At 44.0% G+C, this 23,671-nt stretch overlaps 4 protein-coding genes across 6 annotated transcripts; 1 reads left to right on the forward strand and 3 right to left on the reverse strand.

Annotated features, from left to right (window-relative positions):
* Positions 5,674-10,333, forward strand: LOC8062205 (nuclear transcription factor Y subunit A-10). Of its 3 annotated transcripts, none has more exons than XM_021451283.1 (6): positions 5,677-5,915; positions 6,430-6,874; positions 8,325-8,443; positions 8,585-8,656; positions 9,137-9,280; positions 9,442-10,333. In XM_021451283.1, the coding sequence occupies exons 2-6, from the start codon at positions 6,589-6,591 to the stop codon at positions 9,856-9,858; spliced, it is 1,038 nt and encodes a 345-aa protein (XP_021306958.1). In that variant the 5' UTR covers positions 5,677-5,915; positions 6,430-6,588; the 3' UTR covers positions 9,859-10,333. The 3 variants fall into 3 exon arrangements, with proteins under 3 accessions (XP_021306959.1, XP_021306958.1, XP_021306957.1); XM_021451282.1 differs by having other exon boundaries at positions 5,677-5,910; XM_021451284.1 differs by lacking the exon at positions 8,585-8,656 and having other exon boundaries at positions 5,674-5,910.
* LOC8062206 (myristoylated alanine-rich C-kinase substrate) lies at positions 12,002-13,072 on the reverse strand. Its single transcript, XM_002466703.2, has one exon. It carries the CDS (start codon positions 13,023-13,025, stop codon positions 12,237-12,239), a length of 789 nt encoding a protein of 262 aa, XP_002466748.2. The 5' UTR covers positions 13,026-13,072; the 3' UTR covers positions 12,002-12,236.
* On the reverse strand, positions 13,673-17,337 carry LOC110431789 (putative E3 ubiquitin-protein ligase SINA-like 6). Its single transcript, XM_021451370.1, has 4 exons — positions 17,210-17,337; positions 17,014-17,107; positions 14,748-14,856; positions 13,673-14,657 (listed from the first exon to the last, which is right to left on the reverse strand). Exons 3-4 carry the CDS (start codon positions 14,841-14,843, stop codon positions 13,911-13,913), a joined length of 843 nt encoding a protein of 280 aa, XP_021307045.1. The 5' UTR covers positions 14,844-14,856; positions 17,014-17,107; positions 17,210-17,337; the 3' UTR covers positions 13,673-13,910.
* On the reverse strand, positions 20,097-22,764 carry LOC8057235 (putative E3 ubiquitin-protein ligase SINA-like 6). Its single transcript, XM_021464691.1, has 5 exons — positions 22,744-22,764; positions 22,595-22,645; positions 22,152-22,256; positions 21,072-21,666; positions 20,097-20,194 (listed from the first exon to the last, which is right to left on the reverse strand). The coding sequence occupies exons 1-5, from the start codon at positions 22,762-22,764 to the stop codon at positions 20,097-20,099; spliced, it is 870 nt and encodes a 289-aa protein (XP_021320366.1).

Raw genomic sequence — 23,671 nt, forward strand, 5'->3', positions numbered from 1 at the left:
CAGCTCAGCAAGTAGCAAACTACTACTCCAGTAGCAAGAGAGCACATGAAGCTGCAAAGGAGAAACACGAGGGCGCTAGGAAACAACAGGGAGAGGATAAGAAGAATGACGTGAGATGGAAAAGGTGGGAGGGAGGAGGGGAAGAGTGGTGGCCACTCATGGCAGCACCAGCACCATTTCAGTGCAGGTGCAGTGCAGCGCAGCATTGGAAAGGATCTATATAAGTCTTGTTTAGTTCCGAAAAGTAAAAAGTTTTTGATACTGTAGCACTTTCGTTTGTTTGTGACAAATATTATCTAATCATGGACTAACTAGGATAAAAGATTCGTCTCGTGATTTACAGCTAAACTGTGTAATTAGTTTTTGTTTTCGTCTATATTTAATGTTTCATGCATGTACCACAAGATTCGATGTGACGGGAAATCTTGAAACCTTTTTGGTTTTCAGGGTGAACTAAACAAGGCCTAAGGTGCAGTGCAGCGTCAGGCCCACAGGCCACAGCCAAACGAGAGTTCCAACGTATTTCCTTTGCCATGTTTGTTACTCTTCCTAGTTTAGGCCTTTCTAAAATTTTTCATGATTTCACGTCACGTCGAATCTTACGGCACATGCATGAAGCATTAAATATAGAGAAAATCAAATACTAATTATGCAGTTTACCTGTAAATCACGAGACGAATCTTTTGATCCTAGTTAGTCTATGATTGGATAATATTTGCCACAAACAAACGAAAGTACTACAGTGGCGAAATCCAAAATTTTTCTCAAACTAAACATTAAAATAGCCCCCTTAGAATGCTATAACCTTTTCCTATTTTCTGTAATATTTTTTCATGAAAATTGATTTATGTTAACTTTTTATATAGTTCTTATGAAATTTCTGTATTTCAAAAGGTCGTAAATAAAATAAACGATATATTGTCATCTTCCTTTACATATGTGGAGGGCGAGATGAATTATGTCTTTCAACTTTTATACATTCTAAAGGTCATAGGTGATGAAGGGCCTACAAGAATCTCAATCTCAACAAACTAAAGGTCAACAAATTGCATTTTGTTTGCTCTGATTCTTAGTGTTATAGCACTACTTTTAACAATTCACAAGTTGTCCATTAACTCCAATACAACCTTTTTTATCAAAAAAAACCCTCTAGTACAACCTTTTTTCTTGCGAAGGAGTGAAACCTTTTGCTACACCAAACTATCAAGATAACCCTTGTTCGTAGAAAGGCTCAAACAAGAATCACTCCTAATCCTATAATATTTAGACAATGACACCAAAATAAAATTTAGTGGTATATATGTAGTAAAAGCGCACCTCAACGGCTCTACCATTTTCTTCATCTTCATTTGTACGTAAGGATTTTGTCTCCAACGAGAATAGCGCGCTGCTTCATTGATCTTAACCTACCACTACCTAACAAGAAGGCTATATAAACGAAAAGACAGCTTGCAAGTTGTAATGTAGGAGAGTGATCTCCACTAATGGTGGGCTAATTGCCCTCCAAACTCACAATAACAGGATCATGTTGAAAAGGCAGCTGATACTGTATCTCTGCAATTAAAAAAGGTTATGGTTGCTTCTACGCACTAATGCAGATTCTATTAGAGATCACTTTTCATTATTTATTTATTTATTGTGGATAGAGCTTGGCTGGCCATGCAGTGGCGGCTTTTGAGCTTTCTGTACTGGCTGTGGCAAGTGCTCAGTGCACAAGTATAAGATGTGTGGGGTACTTGTGTTTTCACTTAATAAAATTCAGTTGCATAATAAAGTACTTGTGGCTCCTAATGGTTTTATGACACGGCGAGTTCGTATTATATGGGAGAATTTTGTTTAATGTGTTCTTATCTGACCCATTGAAAAGATGTAGCTTGGTGGTTTCAGCCTTTGATCAGGTGACTCTTTTTGTCACAATGACCATGCAAATCGGTCAAGACTCAAAAAGTGGCTTAATTTTATTGGTTTAGACCCTTCTTAGTGAAGATTTATATTAATTGTATCTTAATTTTAATGCTCGGTTACACATTTATTTGTCAGTTCGTCTAGATTTTACAAGTTGGTCATCTTTCAAAGAGAGAATGAATAATATTTTACGTACAAATATATACATACTTCGGAAAGGAGAAGACAATACTCCCCAGTCAGGATATTTCAGTGATGCCACTATATTGGCCCTAATTAAATGTTTTCAATAGCGTACAAATAGTTGTATCATGTTACTCCATCTCAAAATGCGGGGGAGGGGGATGTAATTTGAATTCAAAAAGGTAAAAAAATTAAATAATTGTGATGGTCAAATAGTACAAAATGTGTGAGGGCGAGGAACTATCCAAATTACTCCAAAATTACCATCCTCTAACATGTGCCTCATATATTTTCTATGAATAACACACACACACATATATATCACTTGTACAATTAAATATCAATATAGTGATACATGAGAGAGAAAATTTTAAAGGTCTATTATAAGTTCAACACTGCAAGTCCCAAAATTAGATCTATACAACTCTAAGGCTAAGGTTCCATGTCCCTATTTTTAAGATGTGGTGTATTGCAAACTGGCATTAGTACCTAAACAAATAAAAAAACGGCAAGAAACATTAGAGATGGGCGTTGTTGCTGCCTTCATTCTATGGTCATTGTTAATCACAGACTTCAGAGGCAGCTGCAATGCCCACCTCTATAAATCAGAGGAAAAAAAGTCATGGGCCCATTCGCTAGCCCGCCATATATTGCCCATCACTAAGCCCGCGACGACATAAGTGGTGCGACACTACTAAGATTTTGCAACTCCAAACTAGGTGGGAGATGACGAACTAAATGATGGAAGAAGAGGGGTGGCAGCGAGAAGGAGAAGAATGGTGAGAGCGGGGGATGACCGGATGACAAACGGGTAGAACTTTTTGTACTTTAATATTGTGTGTGTGTGTGTATATATATATATATATATATATAATACTATTCTACACCGAACTGTTATACTGAGCAAAATTCAGTATCGTTCAGTATTCATATTTCAGTATTGTTCAGTATTTTATGGTCTTCGGTGTTGGACGGGATGATACTGAAGGTTCTCCAGTATTGCTCAGTATTTTTTCTACTCAGTTTTGACTTTACACCTAGGGTATATATATATAGGGTAAATTTTTCTTACTCCCTAGGAGTAATTACTCCCTCCTCCAACTAGGCAGAAATCTTTTACTAATCGGGTGCGTATGAGATTAGTGATACTTACCGGGCCGATGGGCGAGCGGGCATTGGACCCGATATAGCCTTCCCTTCCCTAATAAATTACCATCCAGTCCCGAGATCCACTTTCCTCGGTCCACATTTATCGTATGCCATCAGCAAACGCTTCGGGAGGCCATAAGGCCAGTCTCAATGCATAGTTTCATGACACAGTTACCAAGACTATAAACTAGGTAACCGAGCCACAGGAGTTTCATGGGGATGAAACTCCTCTCTCATCTGATGAAACTCCTTCATTTAATGACCCTGCCAAGTCAGCAATTTTGCTTATGTGGCAACCTATTTAATGTGCATGACACTCTCATGAAACATGGATTGAGACTAGCCTAAGCAAACGGTTCCATAGGCGGCGGCACCGGCGACAGTCCCCGCATGCCCTTCGAGACTCCACCTCACAAGCTCCTCTCCGGTCACCAGCGGCAGCAGCCCTCCCCCCGCTGCCCCTTGATCTGCATCGGCCAGTTCGCTCCATTCAATGGCGCCGTGGCCAGGCCAGCGCGCTTGCATTGGTGGCCCCAGCGACGGCGCGACAAAGCCCCGCACGCGGACTCAAGATCAGAGCGGCGGTTGGCACTAGGCAGTGGTGCAGTACGTCAATCGCTCTGATGTATTCTTAGATAAGTTTAATTTCTATTAGTATTGTAGATCGGGCCCCTGCTTGTTGCATTCGTTCCATAGATTTTTTTTTGTTAAATTCAGCATATTAATCTAGATGGAGTATTCGTTATTATGGAGTGAGTTGTTTGATTCAGATATCATGGAACACAGATACAGAAAATTTTCTTCAGCGGCGGCCAGTAGAGATTTATTAGAAAATGCTAGCAGTTGTCAGATCGCCGACATTCTTGGAGCTCCGATCATCAGCCAAAAGATGGATGTAGTAGCAAGTAGTGCTGCGCAACATCTGCCTAATCTTGATTGCTGAGCACACCCTAATGTTTCTCTAGATGATTCAGAAAACAGTCCAATTATATACACTTTTATTATACCTTGATTCTTACGTTCCATGAAATGTATGAGTTCATACTTCAAACTCATCTAGCATGTATATATACTCTCATATCCAAACAAGTATGTATTCATACTATCCGTGAACATGTATCTACTCTGTCAATACACACGTACTTCACATTTATCAACACCGCCATGTATATGTACTCATCCTCAACGCCGCCATGTATATGTACTCGTCCTTAAAATGTATGAATATGTACTCTTACACGAAAAAAGTATGTAGGTATACTCCTTTTTTTAAAAAAGTATGAATATGTACTCCTTATATTATGAAATTTATTAAGTATGAATACATACTTTATAATGGTCTTTATATGTGAACACACCCTTAATATATATGATAAGGTTGGACCAATACAATTAAATTTAACAAAGCTAGCGTGACTGAAGCGTTTTTACTATCATATCTAAACAGTAAAAACAATATATCTAGGAAAGTTAAACGGCAAGAGTAGCTAGATAGGGTTGAATCTCCCATGTAACTTGCGTCAACATATATATAGCAACCGATGATATCAATGAACGGTTCACACGCATCAGCCAATCGTTGCGTCGTCATGTAAACGTGTTGCCGCCATGTAAACAAAAAAAATCCAATAATAAAGCATAACACTCGTACAAGAGGTAAACAAATCGAGAGCTCCATCTCCATGGTTCCTGGGGGGGACCCGTCGAACTGCTAGTACATACTCCGTACATACAGGAACGGCGACCCCTGCTGCCCGCCCGCCCGCCCGCCCGCCTTTCTTTCTGCGAGAGAGCCAGCCCGCCCGGCCGTAGGGAAGCAACAGTTGACCGATTTGGCAAGCGAGCTGCGTCCGGCCGGCCGCCGCTGCGAATCTTTACCCTACAGTGGCGATGACTACAGTGGACGTGGGAATCAAGCGTACCAACTTGCTTGCCCTTAAACAATCAAGGAGAGCCGCCATGGCGACTTCAGAAATAGAAAGAGGCAGTATCTTTATCTTGCACTCAACCAGTTCTAGGCTTCTAGCTAGTGGACCTCCATCTTTTTAATTTCTCTCATTTCCTTTTTCTAAGGCCTTGTTCAGCTGGTAAAATTTGTTAGTTTCAAATATTTTAGCACTTTCGTTTGTATTTGATAAATATTATCTAATCATGAAATAATGAGGCTTAAAAGTTTTGTCTTACAAATTACAAATAAACTGTGTAATTAATTTTATTTTTATTTTTATTTAATAATTTATGTATGTACCGTAAAATTTAATGTGACGAGAAATCTTGAAAAAATTTGGTCTAAATTGGGATGGGAGGAGAGTGACAGAGAGATGTGAGACAGTAGGGAGACTTTTCCATGAGCTTGGAGGACCTTCATCACTTTGTAGCTGTGTGTGCCCACACTACCATTTGCATTTATTTATTTATGTATACAAATAAAAATTATAGAAACCTTCTCTCTCCCTCCCTCTCCTCACTGTGTGCTACTGGTGTCCTCTTGCGTCCATTATTAGGAGCGGCGGCCTCCTGGTCCCTGGCGCTGGGAAGGCTTCCTCGTTCGCTGCCTGCCTGCGTGCCTCCCCCTCCTCCCCCCTCTCCGCTCATGTGCTGGTCCATCGCCTGCCTCCTCCTCGGTTTGTCCTGAATCCTTGGACCGACCACGCATACACAAGCTCAGCTCAGGTAAGGTACCGCCGCGCCGCCGCGCGCTGCCTTTCCCCGTTGCAAAAAATCTTCACTTTCGCCCTCTGTCTGCACCGGCCGTCTGGGCTCTCACCGCTACGACCAACCCATCCTGCTCCTCCCTACTTCCCATGCTGATCTAGACGGCGTGCTTCTCTTCCTCCTCCCCCAGAGCCGGCGGGCCTCGTTGCAAACCCAACTGATTTCCCTTGGTACTTGATGCTGCATGTTTCTGCAGCGAGCTTACCCGCCGGCGCCTGATTCTCAGCTGTAGCTCTCCTTTTATTTTTATTTTTTCACCCGATTCATGTTCTTCAGTTCTTGTTCCCTTGTGCCCTGTGAGATTCCGCTCTAGCGGATTCTCCAACTTGTGTTCTACTATGTCCCCCACTGCATTTTTCTTGTCTGTTGCTGTTACCACCACACCTAGCAAAGTAGCAATCATTTTAATAATAGCATTTCCACATCAAGCTCTCTACTTATTAATCTGCTGTCTAATTAACTATTCGCCCACCATAGGCTGTGGTTGGATTCTTTGGTGTTCCATTCCATCCGGCCAAGAATCCTGCGAGAGCCTTGGAGCCAGTCAAGCCTGCTGCCGTCGTCGTCGTCGTCTTGGGTGAGGCAGGCAACCGTCAGCTTCAATCTCCTCGCCGAGGCAAGCAGCAGGCCGCCGCCATGATGAGCTTCAAGGGCCACGAGGGGTTTGGTGGTCAGGTGTCCGCCGCCACCGGTGCCGGGAGCCAGGTGGCGGCCTCCCATGGCGCTGCGGCTGCCGGAGCAGGCCCGCTGCCGTGGTGGGCGGGGCCCCAGCTGCTGTTCGGCGAGCCGGCGCCCCTGTCGCCGGAGGAGACGCGCCGGGACTCCCAGTTCCAGGTCGTGCCGGGGGCTCAGGGCACGCCGCCGGATCCAGCGCCGCCCAAGAGAGGGACACCTGAGGTCCTCAAATTCTCTGTCTTCCAAGGTGACTTCTTTTTTGTTTGTTTATTTCTTTATCTTCTGCTGTTGTTGGTCAAGTTCATGGATTACTACTCCACTAACTAAAGAGAATTTATTTCCCTTTTTTCCGATCAAAAAATGATTGAATGCGTGAATTTGGCACGTTAATGTTGGATCTGTGCATGATCGTACTATGCGAGCGAACATATATAAGCGAATGTCAAAAGGTTTATAATAACCATCAAATATCGCATAATTGCAAAGACGATGTGGTGGTCTGGAGGATAAGCTTTAGGAATCAATCTCTCTTTGTTGCCCTGCTGCGGCTGTGGAACACTAGAACTTGATGGGTATTTGTTCTTTTCTTTTTGTTCCTCCAAGAACTGCAGGCACCAGTTTTTTAGGCAAGGACGGCAGAATAGCATGTTACCTTTCCTGTGTTGCTACCTGTATAGTATTATACATAATATATATATGTAGAATTTTAATCTAATAAGCTTGTATCGATGCAAGAAGCTGGCACGAAGTAGATGTACCTATTTGCATAAACAAAGACAATGCTATATGGGGATGTCACCTGTCATGACAGAAGGTGCAATTAGTTGGATTGTCCGTCGTTTTGGGCCCATGCCACATAGTACCAATTCTCCCCAGTGCTGCCTCCTCTACTTTTGATGCCGCTGCTGCCGACTGTTCTATTATTGGCGCCTCCATTATGATCGCTGCTGTGCTGCTGTCACTCTCACTACTGCAAACCTTTCCTTCTGATGAACAAGAAGAAACCCCCCACTCTATTTAGATGCAACGAAAATACTCAGAAATATGAAGATTACTGATGGCTGCTGGCTTAAACTTAACTGTGGCCATTCTTTGAGAAATAACTTTGAGTGAATAAACAAATCCCATGAATATGTTGAGAAACAGACAAAATTGGGTAAGCTGTGCATGTCTGCTTTGCACTGCATGACACAATCATTAGGATGGTCTATTTTCATGGAACATAAAAGCATGATCTACAGCTCTAGGGAAACATATGCATAAACAGGAAGAGATAACATGGGACATAATAGCACTTACTTGATGGTTACTAGAGTCAACAACTATTTCCATGTGCATTACTTTGTATCATACAGTAGACTAGCAAGGTAGCTCATGATGGAATTCAATTGCCCCCTCAGATTCCATAAGTAAAATACATGTCTTTCCAACCATAGAAGTTCATTATATAATTTCTAGCTTGCTACCTACTTAAAAAATTGGAGTCAAAAGAAAATGGTACTTCTTCAGCTTTTCAGAACTCGGATATACTCTTTGAAGTCTTCAAAATGCAACTCATGTGTTATCTATGATGGGAGGAGTTGATAATATTTCAATTTTGTTGTGGGTGGGATTTCCAAGCACTCATGAAGAATTTCTACTGTCTAGTATTTGAAAGTGGAAGACTTCTAATGGTTTTCTGATCCTGTGATGTCCAGGGAATTTGGAGTCAGGTGGTAAAGGAGAGAAAAACCCAAAGAATTCTACCACGATTGCTCTGCAGTCACCATTCCCAGAATACAATGGTCGTTTCGAGATCGGTCTTGGTCAATCTATGGTAATATAAGTTTATCCTTTTATACTTTCTATTTTGAAATTATTACAGTTCACGATCATTTCTTTGAAGTTCTTCAATGTTGATTTGCCAACTGATTTATTTGCAACAAGGAAAAAAATAAGTGACCAAGTTTCTTTCCAGATGGTCCCTTCCAATTATTCTTGTGCTGACCAGTGCTATGGCATGCTTACGACTTATGGAATGAAATCGATGGTATGGTTTGTTTGTTTTGAGAAAACAGTGTTCTATTTGGTTGCACTGTGTCCTTAAGTATTTGCATGAACTTAGTACTATTTCCTAGCAAGATATTGCACCTCAGATTTTTTTTCGCATCAAATTACTCAGATCACATGTATTCTTGCTATAATCACTACTGAATTTGCAATTACATGATGTGTTCTGCTGACCATCTGCTGACCAAATATGTAAACAGAAAGTTCACCTAATTAATTTGCTCGTACTCTTTTGTTCAGTGCTCTCAGCCTTTGAGCATTCACCTGAATTGGCGAAGACATTTAGCTAATTCAAGGAATTCAGAACTACGATAGGTTGTACTTTACCTTATAATATTATAGCTTCATTGAGTAAAAGAGCAAGTACAGATTATGAAGCATGATACTGACAGCATCACTGAAATTTCTAATGATAACATCAGAACTCTAATGACCTTGTGTTTTTCCACATGTAACATAGTCTGGTGGGAGAATGCTGTTGCCACTAAATGCGCCAGCCGATGCACCCATCTATGTGAACCCGAAGCAGTACGAAGGCATCCTCCGTCGTCGCCGTGCTCGCGCTAAGGCGGAGAGCGAGAACAGGCTTGCCAAAGGCAGAAAGGTGAGGACACTCTTCTTGTAGCTGGGTGACCCCTTAATTTCCCTACTTCCATTTCCATGGCTGTTGACAGCCGCATCTCAAGCAACATTTGCGATGCTCGCATACTTTACTGTCACCACTTTGACTGGTGATCAGTGATCGCTGTGCTGTTCATGCTGCAGCCCTATCTCCATGAGTCGCGCCACCTCCATGCGATGCGTCGGGTGAGAGGCTCCGGCGGGCGCTTCCTCAACACGAAGAAAGAAGGAGGGCATGGCACGGACGTTGATGCGAATGGGGGCAGCAAGATGGCAGCAGCAGCACCATCACGCCTCACCATGCCCCCTAGCTCCGAGCCTCCACGACCACCAGGGCTCAGCAACATTAGCAACCCGCACTTCCACTCCCAGAGTAGCGTCTCCAGCTTGTCTGGCTCCGATGTGTCAAACATCTACGGCGGCTTGGAGCAGCCCCCTCGGGCGCCACCCTTCTTCACCGTGCTGCCACCCATCATGGACGGCGACCATGGTGGCGTCACCCACATCTCTTCCTTCAAGTGGGCAGCCAGCGACAGCTGCTGCGAGCTCCTCAAGGCATGAACCGAGGAGGAGGGGATGGCTACTCAGACAAACGGCCTTCTCCCCGATGGCTGGTAGTCTGTAGGCAAATCATTCTTGGCTGTTCTGCATTGGGGTGCAACCTCCACATCATCTACCTACCTACCCACCCCCTGTCCCTGAAATTCCACAGTGCTTTGGGTTACAGGGGTCTTGTGTGATGATGTGGCTCCCCCACATGCCTTTGCTGTAACATATTGTACCCAAACCACTGCTACTTGGTACTTCTCGGTATCATTGTCTCAGTATGGATTCTCCGTTGTCACAGTGTTTGAATAATTGAGGCGTCAGACTTCAGGGTTGCTCCAATTCTTGGAGATGTGTCTGGGTCTGTGTCTGTTTGAAGATGGTCTGAAACTTTGTGATGGCGAAGATGCTGTGTTATTGTAGTCTGAATCTGTAAGTTTGGGACCAACATTCTGTTATTGCAGTTGACGCATGGCTTGTATTTTAGGTAGCATCTGTCTGTGCTCTGGTGATAAGGTGTTCGTTCTGAATATTTGAGTCAATTAAAAAAATCTTCGGCTAAGTTACTACTGGAACACAGAAAGTTTAGGGGTTTTTTTTTGCAATATTTTCAATACACAGAAAGTTTAGCTTTGTCCTTTTGCAATATTTTCAAATGTTTTTTTGAAACGTACAACATTTTCAAAAGTCACAGTATCCAAAGCACTGCAACTTAGTACTGCTCTGCCAGTGTGGCAATATGAATCCTGTGCTGTCTTGGTCGGTCCATGTCTGAATTATATGAATTGTCAAACTTCAGACTTACTACAGTTCTTGGAGAAGTGTCAGAGTTTGTATTTCTAAATTCGGGGTCGCTTATCCTTGCGTTGCTGTAAAGCCCTGTTTAGTTTCCCACCAGAAAAATTTTCATTCATCCCATCGAATCTTTAGACACATGCATGGAATATTAAATGTAGATAAAAAAATAAACTAATTACACAGTTTGGTTGAAAATCGCGAGACGGATCTTTTAAGCCTAGTTAGTCTATGATTAGCCTTAAGTGCTACAGTAACCCACATGTGCTAATGACAGATTAATTATACTTAATAGATTTGTCTTGCATAGATTTGTCTTGCAGTTTCCAAACGAGTTATGTAATTTGTTTTTTTATTAGTTTCTAAAAACCCCTCCCGACGTCCTTCCGACACATCCGATGTGACACCCAAAAATTTTTCATCCCCAATCTAAACAGGGCCTAATGTTGTAGCTGATGCAAATTTGTAGTGATAGTGACTGGTGATAGGCGTTCAGGTAGCATTCTATATTTAGGTGGTACCGTGTTGGTTCTGAAGATTTGTAGTTCGAGCTTTTTCCCTAACTTACTGCTGAAACACAGAATGTTAGCAATTTTGCATGGAAACAGAGTTCAGGTATCAGGTTTAGGGAGGGGCGGATGATTTCCAAAGAAGGCCTGGGTTTTTTTTTTTAACATGCACCAAGTCCAGGGGAGTGAATCAGCAACGTGACATGCACACAACACACAAGTTGCTAAGCAGCATGAATGTCGCATTCCAAAGCCAAGATAATATAAAACATAAAACGCAAAGCACTCGATTAAAACATGGCAACAACCTTAACGTTGTAGACAGTTGCAATTGAAAGTTTCAACAACACAGCTAATCCAAACAAGATTTTCCCTCGTGCTCAAATAGTCAAATCTGATCATAGGACAGGTGAAGTTGCCAAAGGAAAACAGCTGAAATAAATAAAAAAAATGCCAGAACAACACCAAGAACGTTATACAATTACAATTGAAAGTTTCAGAAACACAGCTAATCCTAACAGTATTTGTCATCATGCTCACAAAACTAAGAGAAGTTTTGCCATCACGATGACAGACAAGATGAAAGGAATGTACAGAAACACAGCTAATTCAAACAGTATTTGCCCTCATGCTCACAAAACAGGTGAAGTTTTGCAATCACGATGAACAGGAAAGATGAAAGGAATGTATAACAATTGGATGTAGCGAGCTAGCGATTGGCAATTATCACTCATCGCTGACCTCAGCCACTAGCCATCGTTATCTAAGCAGAAGCTTTCATTTCTGCATCGATGCATGGCGAGCAGTTAGTGATTTAGGGTCATCAATTCATCAGATTATTGCAGGATTTGATGTCTGTATGATTAGCCAGAGTTCAAAGTCATCTGGCAACATGTGTATAATTTGATTTCAATCAAAAGAATCGCATGTTCATGTAGAGAGAAGAGGGACAGAAAATCTATCTCCCTCACTAGTCACACCAATCTCTCGTGTCACAACATGTTAATTGATGCTCGAAAGAAGAAAGGGTATTCATATCCTCAAATCCCTCACAAAAAATTTTGAAGATGCCGCTGCCTCTTCGCCCAATCAGGCTGCAGAATCTCTGCTCTCCTCCGAAACTGCCGCCTCAGCCACCTGCTTATTCTGGCCTCCGTCTGACGGCGGCGCCGCTGCCTCGGCCGCCGCCTCCTTCTTCTGGCCTTCCTCGGACGCCGACGCTGCGGAGGCGGAGGCGGCTTCTTCGGCCTGAAAGGCCTCGAGGTCCGCAGCCATGGCGCGCTCGGCCCGGAGGATAGGCTCGTAGTAGTCGGCGTGCGCGTCCATGCACTTCCGCAGCGCGGCCGTGACGTCTTGGCACCGCTCCACGACGTCGACGCTGGCACCCGCGGCCTCCGCCTCCTCCACGCACTTCTCCCACGCGACGAACTCGTCCTTGCAGCCGCCGCCCTTCATGAAGAGGCAGAACCCGCACTCCGCTTGCTCCTCCTCCCCCTCCCCTGCTCCGCCGGCCTCGGCTGAGGCATCGATGACCACCGTCTCCGCGGTATCTTCCGCGCCGCCTCCACCAGCAGGAGCCGCCGCCGCCGCATCGTCCGCGACGCCGCCGGCCGCGGCGGCGGCGGCGGCGGGGGCGGAGTGCTGGTGATCTTCTTTGGCTGGTGTAGCGGCTGCCTCTCGGGGAGGAGGATCAGGACTGGAGGCAACGGTGGCTGTCTCTAGGGAAGGTGGGGGAGGAGAAGAAGCGGCGGCTCCCATGGAGCTAGGGTTTTGGGGCCAGCAGATCGCGGCGGCTGTGCGACTGCGACAGTGTGAGGAAGAAAAGCTAGCATTGTGATTTGTAAAACCCTGAAGCGAGGAAGAAAAAAACCGAGCCATCAACAAGGGTGGGCCTAGACAAATATTGAAGAAACAAAGCCCAGCCCATATCCATAGTAAGACGATCCAACTAGACTACTAGAGAAAGTTCTTTTGACTCGTTCGGTTAGCAAACCATTCTAGCTGATTTTTTTTCATGAAAAGAACGAGGCATTGTTTAGTTTCGAAAAAATTTCGGATTTCGCTACTGTAGCACTTTCGTTTTTATTTGACAAATATTGTCCCATCATGAACTAACTAGGATCAAAAGATTCGTCTCGCGATTTACAGATAAACTGTATAATTAGTTTTTATTTTCGTCTATATTTAATGCTTTATGCATGTGCCATAAGATTCGATGTGACGCGAAATCTTGAAAACTTTTTGAATTTCGGAGTGAACTAAACAAGGCCCGTTCAAACCGCACCCTGGAAATTCATGGGACGACGTGGGAGGAAGCCCCCAAATCCACTTTGGCGACCGCTGACATTAGCACTGGTGCAATCTAAAATAAGTAAAATATTTATTTTAAGTTAGTATAACTTTGGACGGTGTATCAATTTTAATTTTGTCTACACTGATGTATTTGAAAGGTTAATAAAGTTACAGGAGGTGAATAGTCTAATAAAATTTCTACCAAAAAGAATAAAATGAAGTTTTTTACTCTAGCTCTAATTAAGAGTTTATAAACCACTTATCCAACAATTACAGTTAGTCAGATCACTAGTCACACAAGAGCTATGTCACTACAAACTAAACTTAGTACTCTAAATTTTGATAGTTTGCTTAGACATTCCATTGGCGCATCCAACCTAGATATTTTAGTTTTAGAGCATACATATATATATTTCAGAATATATGCGTTCATCAACCGATTGACCGAAGCCGAATCAATGGTCATCAGATTCATTCGTCATCTTCTTCCTCGTAGCTCTCGTCTTCGCTATCCTCGTCGTCCTCTAGCTTCTCATCATCGTATGCCAGTTCCGTATCTATGGTGATTCTGAGTATGGCGGCACTGTCGTCTCCAGATGCCTTGGGCACGAAGCAGACGACGTCCTTTGGCAGCCCATCAGCCAGCGACGAGCTCCTCACGTCTTCCAGCGTCAAGAGCTGGTGGTGGCCCGTGAAGCACGAGAACATCAAAGACAAACCGAACCTGGACCTCTTGGAGCCTGTGCTGGTCTCCGGCTGGACGCAGACGAGGGAGATGGCGTGCCCAAGGACAGGGGGTTCCGCTGGCGCTGGCACCACGTTCACGAGGAAGACGCTGCTGCCGTCCTGGGCATGGAGCACGTGCGGACCCAGCTGGAGGAGCAAGCAGAACTCCACATAGTATCTGAACACTGTGCACGGCCACTTGTGGCGGCGGGTGAAATGGCCCCAAATCGCCAAAGATGGCGCGGTGAAGCCGCAGCCGGGCTCTGGGCAGAAGCATGGCCCGCGCTGACACGCCTTCTCGTGCTTTGACATGTTGAAGTAGGCCATCTTCTCGGTGCATCCGTTCTTGGCAAAGCAACAGGGAACCTCGATGGCTCCGGCGATGCGCTCCATGCCAAAGCAGCGCATGAAGTCAGTTGTGCTGCATAGGGGAGAGGGGCATTTGGTCATGCGATTACGGCATGATTTGCAGATCAAGTGCCCCATGCCACACTGCGGTATATATATTGAAAATAAACAAGTCCGGCCTTAGATCTTGTGTCTGACAGAAACAACACTTAATTTTCAGGATGATATGTGTACCTGGTAGATCGGAGGCACGAGGGGCTCGTTGCAGATGGGGCAGTCCAAGGCGCCCATCGCCATTCGTACTCCCTCCATCATAGCTTTCGGCTCCATCACCTGCAAAACACTAGTGTGACAAAGCGTTAATTAAGCGTACTGACCACGATATATAGTTCAATCCCTTAGTCCCAATTATACTAGCAAAAGGGCAAGTAATGGTTTGGTGTATTCGAGAAACAAAGCAATGGTTTGGTACATAGATTCATAGATGGGACATTTTGATTAGCATATCCATTCCTTGTTGATCTGATCGCTTGCATTGGATGGAAAGACCGGGAATCAGAATTCAGAACAGGATATATTATAATTCCTAAATTCCAAACAGCACAACTTTGTAATCTGTAAATACTAAATAGAATAACACAAATGGGATTGCCTAATATATACATTTTAATTACATTATTCAATCGGCACAAATCTCACTACCTTAGTCAATAGTCATCAACCCATCATTTTAAAGGAGTTTTGCGCTATGCACTACTGTACTATGTGACGGTGTCAGACTACCAACAACAACCAGATAACACAATCAATTTTTTTTTCCTTTTAAGACAGCCTACAGATCACCACAAATCCTTATATATAACTAGTTATTTTGCTCAGGAGCAACACAAAAATGCGGGTTTACTTGGTTCTTTAATTGGCATCTTGCCTAGCTTGGATGGGCAAAGTGCCTTGCTAGGCAAGGTTAGCTGCGGCAAGAAGGTTGTTTGGTAGTTTTGTCAGGATGAGCAATAATATTTGGCAAGCTGTTTGGTAACGTGCCTACAGACTTGCTTTTGCTGGCAAGGTTACTGTCGCGCTTGCTTGGAACCCTTGCCCCAATACATGTCACTCAGCATTGTACCCTTTAGGTGAGGTTACCACCATCCATCTAATATACAAGAAGACTTCAGCTGTAGCACTGAATATTTGCAAAGTTAATTGTTCAAGAGTCAACAGTACAAGAACGTTTCGCAGCAAAAGAAAGTAGCAACTCCATAGTATCTTTACCACCAACAAACCTACCACTTATAGTTTGATAAGACCACATACATTATCTGCCATATATAGTTTCATATGGGCAAAATATGACATCTGCCATACCTACACAGTGTCACAACTGTAGTTTCATACTACTAAAATATATACTTTTCCATATATATTTATATAAGGCCAAAGTATGCAACTTGTCGTATATTTATATAAGGCCAAAATATGGGTTCTGTCGATAGCACCAATGCAATCCTAATTTGTGTAAATCAGAAGTTAGCACTTAGCACTTATATAAATGGATTTGTTACTTAACCAATCGTGTGTGTTTTGTATTTTATTAGAAATGGTGAAGCATACCTCAAATATGGGTAGAATCCTGTGTTGTTTTGGATTTTGGAGGGTACATCTGTTGATCTATATCTAAGCATCTCAGGTCCAAGTTGGCCAATAGCATACAGAACTTCATTGAAATATCTACTGACAGTTTCAGTAGATCTTGAAAAATTAATTGAACTGTATGTCTCTGTTCTTTTTCTTATGGCCAACTGCTTGAAGAAACATGGCTAATTGTTTCTCAACTGAGCAGTACCAAGTGTCACGAAGTGCATGCATAGAACCTAACTTTGTGCATAGCTTGAAGAAGACATCTTTGCTCATTCTAAGAAGATTAATAGTAGTACTGTCTGAATCTTGGTCGCTATATAATTTCTTTAAGTAAGCCATTCTGCCCCTATTTGCCCAATATGCTGTCCATCCAAATGAACAATAAAAATTCAGCTCTTTTTAGTTGCTCTTGCATGGGAAAAAAAGAAGAAGCATGAAGAGCATCAATTCGTCCTAAAAGCTAATAGTCTCAAAGGAAGAATACCATTGGTGTCTCCTATTTCATCCAAAAATTAAGCCTCCACTCCCTTCATCCCAAATAATAAGGCATTCCAAGAATCTTGTAGACTAAAAGCATCTCAAGTTTGACCAAAATTATAGAAGAAAAATATATTTAATGAAGAACCTAATGATACTTAGTTGGTATCATAAATATTATTATTTTATTATATAAATTTAGTCAAACTTGAAATGTTTTGATTCTACAAGAATAAGATTCTTGTAACGACTTATAATTTGGGATTGAGGGAGTATGCAGAATGAAATGCTACTACTTGGCTTTTCCAGAAAAAGATAAGTTCCCACCGCCAAATCTTAGTGCATCAAATCGAAAAAGAAAATGGAGGAGAAATGCAACTCGAGTTACCTCTCAGTTAGGGCTACCGGCCCTAATCGAGATTGTGCAGAGATGGCCCCCCAAATCCTAGATGCGGAGGACGGAGTGGACCAATCCAATGAACCTGATTAGTGATTTTACAGAGAAAGAAGGGATTAGAAGGGCAAGAACAGATTGGAGTCATGGGGAGAACGCAGGGGGGAGCAGAGACGAGAGGGAGCAACACCTGTGGTCTGCGAGTTAAGGAACACCTGGAGAGCACAGTGAGCACTGAGCAGACACGTCCCGCCTTTTCTTCCTTGCTCGCCTCGCCCACGTGGGAGAGCCGATTCGGCTCGCCCGGGCTGGCGAGGATTTGGCGTGTTTGGATCCTTATCCTGGGACTGTAGCGTCTGGCCCAGCGAGGATAGCACACGACAGGGAAACGCATTTGGTTGTCACGCTCACGCTCGAGCTCTCCGGAGATCGTGCTGCCCAGGTTTCTTTTTTTCGCGAGCGGGATGATACTTGGGCAGTTCGCAAAATTTTTTTGTTTTTGTACTATAGCATTTCGTTTTTATTTGACAAACATTGTCCAATCACGGAGTAACTAGACTCAAAAGATTCATCTCACAAATTACAGGTAAACTGTGCAGTTAGTTTTTATTTTCGTCTATATTTAGTGCTCCATGCATGCGACCAAAGATTCGATGTGACGAGAAATCTTGAAAATTTTTGCGAACTAAACAAGGCCTTGTATTCCGGACACGACAAGGAAACGCATTTGGTTGACACGACATTCGACAACGTCCTGCTTGGCTTTGTGCTTGCTTTGAAAAATGTTGGTATCAACGACCGAACCTATATATCTGCTTTTTTCCCCGCGAGCGGGATCATACACGTATTCCATTGGGTTTTTTTGATTGGTGCCATTGCAATTTTAAGTTTGGAAATGTACCATTACTATTCACCTATTCTGAAGGATGCCATTATAATTCTCTCGCTCCTTGAAAAATGCCATGCTATACGTCTTTGGGAGCCTTGGGCCCAGATGCAGTGTATGGAATTTCAAGTATTTTTGTATGGACGATATTGCCCCCAACTACTTCCCTCACCCTAGTCATTGACATGTGGGCCCTACTCGTCATCCCTTTTCTCTGCTCTTACCAATGGTGGTTCTCCTTCCCGTCGACGCCCTGACTCCTCGGCCTCACCTCCACGCTCGCCGAGGACCAATAACAGCAGACTCCCCAGCAGCGTGCATGCTTGGCAGTTGGCCGGCCGGAGTTCTAATCGTCGGCGCTTCGTGTGAGCTCGAATAGAGAGAGAGAGAGAGAGAGAGAGAGAGAGAGAGAGAGAGAGAGAGAGAGAGAGAGAGAGAGAGAGAGTAGAGAAGACCAAGAAGAAGTTGCTCGCTGGCGACGCCGCTGCCACACCGCCCACTCTCAGGCTTGCGCGTGCGTGCTGTTGTGCCGGCACCGGACGAGAAGGCGGCCACGCCATGGCCGTCGAGCGCGCGTGAGCAGGCCGCCGTGCTGCTGCCGGGCAAGCGCGCGAACGAGCTGCTGACGTCGGGCTCGTGTGCGGCGGCCGGGGAGGGGCTGTTGTCGCACAGATGGTGGTCAGCCTCGCCCTCGGCCAGCCATGGCAATGACGAGCGCGTGCGCCTAGAGCTCCGCTCCGCCATGGCCGCGCAAAGGTAAGCATGGCCTCCATGAGCACGGCTCGGAGCGCGCGGATGCTGGCCCCAGCACAAGTACGGGCATGCCACCAGCGCTGTTGAGGAGGCAAGCGAGCAGCTAGCTAAATGTGCAGCCCTTGCGATGGCGATGGATAAGTGGTGGAGAGGATCGGGGAGTGACAAGTGGGGCCTACGCGTCAGTGACTACAGGGAGGGGAGTACCTGAGGGCAATATCGTCCAGATGAAAATACCAGTGTGTCTTGTACATCTGTAAGTGGATCCAAGTCTTTCCAAGCGTACACCATGGCGTATTTGAATGAACCAAAGAATTGTAATGGCATGTTTCAAAATATGTGAATAGTAATGGCACTTCTCCAAACTTCAAAAATTAGAATGGCATAAATCCAAAAAACCCTATTCCATTAAGAAGGCAAGAATTTACAGAAACCAAGGACCAACAATAGGACAGCCAGAGGCTACCAAACTTCGGTCCATGAGCTCCTAATCTACTGGAATGTGCTTCATTAATTACATGGATACCTGATGGCACGAGCGGCAAGAACCCCCAACCCACTCCTCACTTTCTCTCACCAAATTTCGGACGACATCGTTCACGCTGGCCGCCGACCTGCTGAAGCCGAACACCCGCACGTTCCTCTCCTTCCATAGACACCAAGCAACCAGGAACAGCAGTGAGTCAAACAACTTCCTTTCTCCCGCGGCGATGCGTGATCTCTGTCGAAGCCACCAGGAGGCAACGTCATCCCCGTCACCCAGTATCAGCGTGTCAAGCTGCAGCAGATGGAGCAACATGTACGAGACCTGCCTAGCGAAGTAGCAACCGAGGACAAGGTGACCCACCGTTTCAATTTCCTGGGCACAGAATGCGCATTCGTCACCGTCCTGAAATCCATCCATGCTGCTTGCGCCTGTCTACCGTCCAGAGACATTTGTGTAATGCAAGCCAAAAGAACAGCTTGACTCGGGAGGTGCTCAGACCGACCAGAGCTCCTTGGCACCTGGCAACGATGTCGATCCATGAAAGAATGCCATGTACGTTGATGATGCCGAGTATCCCCCCGTCCACGGACCACTTCCAAATGAATCTGTCTGCCTATAGTGGCTGCAGCTAGCTGGACGGCGGCAACGCCTGCTTGACTTTATGCTTGCTGTATGTTCAAAACGATGAGGCCTTGTTTAGTTTCCAAAAATTTTGCAAAATTTTTCAGATTCCCTGTCACATCGAATCTTTAGACGTATGCATGGAGTATTAAATATATATATAAAAAATAAAAACTAATTGCACAGTTTGGTCGGAATTGACGAGACGAATCTTTTGAGCCTAGTTAGTCCATAATTGGATAATATTTGTCAAATACAAACAAAAATACTATTATTTCTATTTTGCAAAATTTTTTGGAAGTAAACAAGGCAAGTTCGGCACGGCATGGATTAGGATTTAGGGATCGACGAGGGGTGCCAGTTCGAAGATGACCTCGCCACCCCGGACGCGGAGCTGCCGGTCACCAGCTCCTTGGCCAGGGCTTGTCCTATGAGAGTTCAGATTATTCAGAGTTTCAGATTACAGAGTCATATCGCCTAGTGGATGATGTGACGATCGTCCCCTTCATCCAACATGTTACTGTCAACGTGGATCTGTTGAATCCGCGGTGACCATTTTATCTGGGCGTATGCGTATGGATGGAGCCACAAATGCCTCGCGAAGCCATGTAAACCAAAAGATGCACAAAGATTGGGCACCGCAACGCCGGGATGATGACCGGATGAGAGCCAAATTGCCCGGCCGGCAAGCATGACTTCCTCCACATAAAAGTACAGTGGTACAGCGCTGATGATAAAGTAAATTACCATGGTTGCTTATATATCGACGTGCCCGTACGAAAAAAATCCAACCTAAATACTTTAAATTGGAGCACTCACATTCGGCAGGCCATCAGAATCTTCTTCCTTCTTGATCGTCATCAGAATCATCTTCTATTCTTCTTCTTGATCGTCATCAGAATCATCTTCTATTATTCTTTTTTATTGTTATCAGAATCATTATCTTCTTCTTCATCCTCGTCGTAGCTCTCGTCTTCATCGTCCTTTCTCCAGCTCATCCTCGACATTGTACGGCCTTGTTTAGTTTCCACCAAAAACCAAAAAATTTTCAAGATTCTCCGTCACATCGAATCTTACCGAACATGCATGGAGAATTAAATATAGATGAAAAACAAAAATTAATTGCACAGTTTGTCTGTAAATCACGAGACGAATCTTTTAAGTCTAGTTACTCCTTGATTGGACAATGTTTGTCAAATAAAAACGAAAGTGCTACAGTAGCGAAATTCAAAAAAAAAATCACAACTAAATAAACAAGCCTTCGGTATCCATGGACTATGGTGGTCTGGAGGACGACAGGGGTACCTCCAGATGCCTTGGGCACCACGCAGAACGCATCCTTTGGCGGACCATCAGCCAGCGACGAGCACCTCACAGTGGCCACTGTCGAGATCTGACAGTGGTCAGTGAAGCACGAGAACACCTTGGAGCAGCCGAACGGGGAGTTCGTGGCCTCCGGCTGGACGCAGACGAGGGAGATGGCGTGCCCGAGGGGTTCCGCTGCCACCACGTTCATGAGGAAGACGGTGCCGTCCTGGGCACGGAGGACGTGCGGGCCCGGCTGGAGACGGAGGCCAAACTGCACGTAGTACTTGAACGCCGTATTTGGCCACTTGTGGCAGTCGGTGAAATGGTCTGGCAGCTTCGCCGCCGGCCCTGAGAAGCCACAGCCGGGCTCCGGGCAGAAGCATGGCCCGTGTTTGCACGCCTTCTCGTGCTTTTTCTTGTTGAAGTAGGCCATCTTCTTGGTGCATCCGTTCTCAGCGAAGCAACAAGGAACCTCAATGGATTCAACAACGCGCTCCATGCCAAAGCAGCGCTCGAAGGCAGACTTTGGGCATAGGGGGCATTTGTTGAGCCTGATGCAGCATGAATTGCAGATCAGGTGCCCCACACCACACTGTCAAATCAGAATCGAAACAACAAGTCCTTGTGAGAGAATATCTTGGACAGACATACATGGAATTTAATAAAGAAAACATAGGTACTGATAGTGCCCCTCATCAAAACACTACCTTAGTTACTCTGTGTTTGGTAGATCGATTCATGAAACATACTGATGTCCCCCTCATCAGAAATTAACAAATTGTTTTTGGCTCTGGCTATCGTAGCACTTTCGTTTGTATTTGATAATTATTGTCCAATCATAGACTAACTAGGCTCAAAAGATTCGTCTCGTAAATTACAGACAAACTGTGCAATTAGTTTTTATTTTTATCTATATTTAATGCTTCATGCATACGTCTAAAGATTTGAAAATTTTTTGAAACTAAACAAGGCCTTAGTTGTTGGACGAAAACAATATAATGATTTTGCCTATCTGGTGTTCTTCAGAAATTATCTCGATGCTATTCATATACACATGTACTGTGTCTACCTGCCTACCTGATAAATCGGAGGCATGAGGGGCTCATAGCAGATGGGGCAGTCAAAGGCACCCATTGCCATTCTCACTCCCTCCAACTTAGTTTCCCCTTTTAGCTCCATCACCTGTAAAACACTAGCTTGCTTAATCTCACAAACACAACAAAGGGTAGTTCCATCCCTTCTTAGTACAAATTTATATTGGCAAAAAGGAAGTGCAAATGATTTGGTATATTCGCAAAAGGAAAGTAATGACTTGGTAGATAGAAGGGTCATTTAGATTAACATTTATTCCTTATTAATGTGCTCACCTGGATGGAAGGGCCAAAAATCAGAATTTAGAACAGGATAATTCGAAACAATATAACTTATAATAGGTAAATAAATAACAGAAAATGGGATTGCCTGATATATGTACATTCTTAATAGTACTAATGAAAACTTCCTATTGGCCTAAATCTTACTAGCTTAACATCTAAACAGTTTGCGCTGCTGTACCGCGCGGCCATGTCAGACTACCAACAAGACAAAATGGTTATTTTGTTAAGACAATTACAGATCACCACAAATCCCTAGAACAAGTTCTTTACCCCCAAAAACAACACAAACGCACCTTGCACATAAATGATTCCATTGGTATAGCAACTCCTGTAACTAGCAGTGGTGAAGCCATGCACAACATGTTTTCCTCGAATGTCTTATCCCTTTGGTAGAAAAGCTGGTAAGATTTGTTTGTACCCCCCTCCTGAACTCCTAGCTCCAGAAAAAACTAAAATACTATCTTTTTGTGAAGCTACGGCGAGTCTGATGCAGGAATTTATTTTTTGGCATATTTTCCAAATGGTCACCAACAAAGACAACAGGGAATGATTCCCCAAGGTCATAAACAAAGATAATAATGGCATTACACTATCAAGTGAGTGCTACAACTACATTCATAGATACTAGAAGTATTCCTGTTTTTTCGATATGAAAACAATTTTGTCTTATTCATACCAGAGTATCTAAACTTATTTTGCTCCTTAACTGAATGACAGAGATCCTGCCCTTTTTGTTTTTTTTAAAAAAAAACATATCACAGTATCTAGAAAAACAGGAACGGGTCCAGTTTGATTCGGTGCTTTATCAAAGGTTAGTTCAAAAATAGTGGCGATGCAAGCATATGGTTCCGTGGCATAATTAATTGCACTACTAACAAGTAGTACTAGCATTTTATCCTGCTTCAAACAGTACTTATAACAGGACGATTTGGGGTTCCTTTGCGCCATTTACCGATTCCTTCACAATGCACATCTCTTAGAAATACAATTATACAAGTGCGCGACAATAGGGGCATAAGCGATGCTTACGGTAGAAATTCGACACAGAAGCACCCAAGTAAAACCGACGTTAGTTCAGTACTGCATAAACCCTAGTACTAGCAGCCTGGCGGCACGGCGGCATTACTCCCGAAGAGGAGGGAGCCAGATTGTCGAGAATCGGAAGGGATGTAGCCATACTTGAAACACCTTGTCGTCCTGAAGGCTTAGGCGTCGCCGGCG

This window comes from Sorghum bicolor, chromosome 1, assembly GCF_000003195.3.
Source record: "Sorghum bicolor cultivar BTx623 chromosome 1, Sorghum_bicolor_NCBIv3, whole genome shotgun sequence".
Lineage (NCBI taxonomy): Eukaryota > Viridiplantae > Streptophyta > Magnoliopsida > Poales > Poaceae > Sorghum > Sorghum bicolor.

Coding starts and splice junctions, on each gene's coding strand:
- LOC8057235 (XM_021464691.1), bottom strand. CDS start 22,764: ATGGAATCATTTATGTGCAAG. Junction 22,257..22,594: donor ACTGTTTAGATGTTAAGCTA/GTAAGATTTAGG, acceptor AGTGTTTTACAG/GTGATGGAGCTAAAAGGGGA. Junction 21,667..22,151: donor TCATGCCTCCGATTTATCAG/GTAGGCAGGTAG, acceptor CTGATTTGACAG/TGTGGTGTGGGGCACCTGAT.
- LOC110431789 (XM_021451370.1), bottom strand. CDS start 14,843: ATGGAGCCGAAAGCTATGATGGAGGGAGTACGAATGGCGATGGGCGCC. Junction 14,658..14,747: donor TCGTGCCTCCGATCTACCAG/GTACACATATCA, acceptor TATATACCGCAG/TGTGGCATGGGGCACTTGAT.
- LOC8062206 (XM_002466703.2), bottom strand. CDS start 13,025: ATGGCTCGGTTTTTTTCTTCCTCGCTTCAGGGTTTTACAAATCACAAT.
- LOC8062205 (XM_021451283.1), top strand. CDS start 6,589: ATGATGAGCTTCAAGGGCCACGAGGGGTTTGGTGGTCAGGTGTCCGCC. Junction 6,875..8,324: donor CAAATTCTCTGTCTTCCAAG/GTGACTTCTTTT, acceptor TGTGATGTCCAG/GGAATTTGGAGTCAGGTGGT. Junction 9,281..9,441: donor GGCTTGCCAAAGGCAGAAAG/GTGAGGACACTC, acceptor TTCATGCTGCAG/CCCTATCTCCATGAGTCGCG.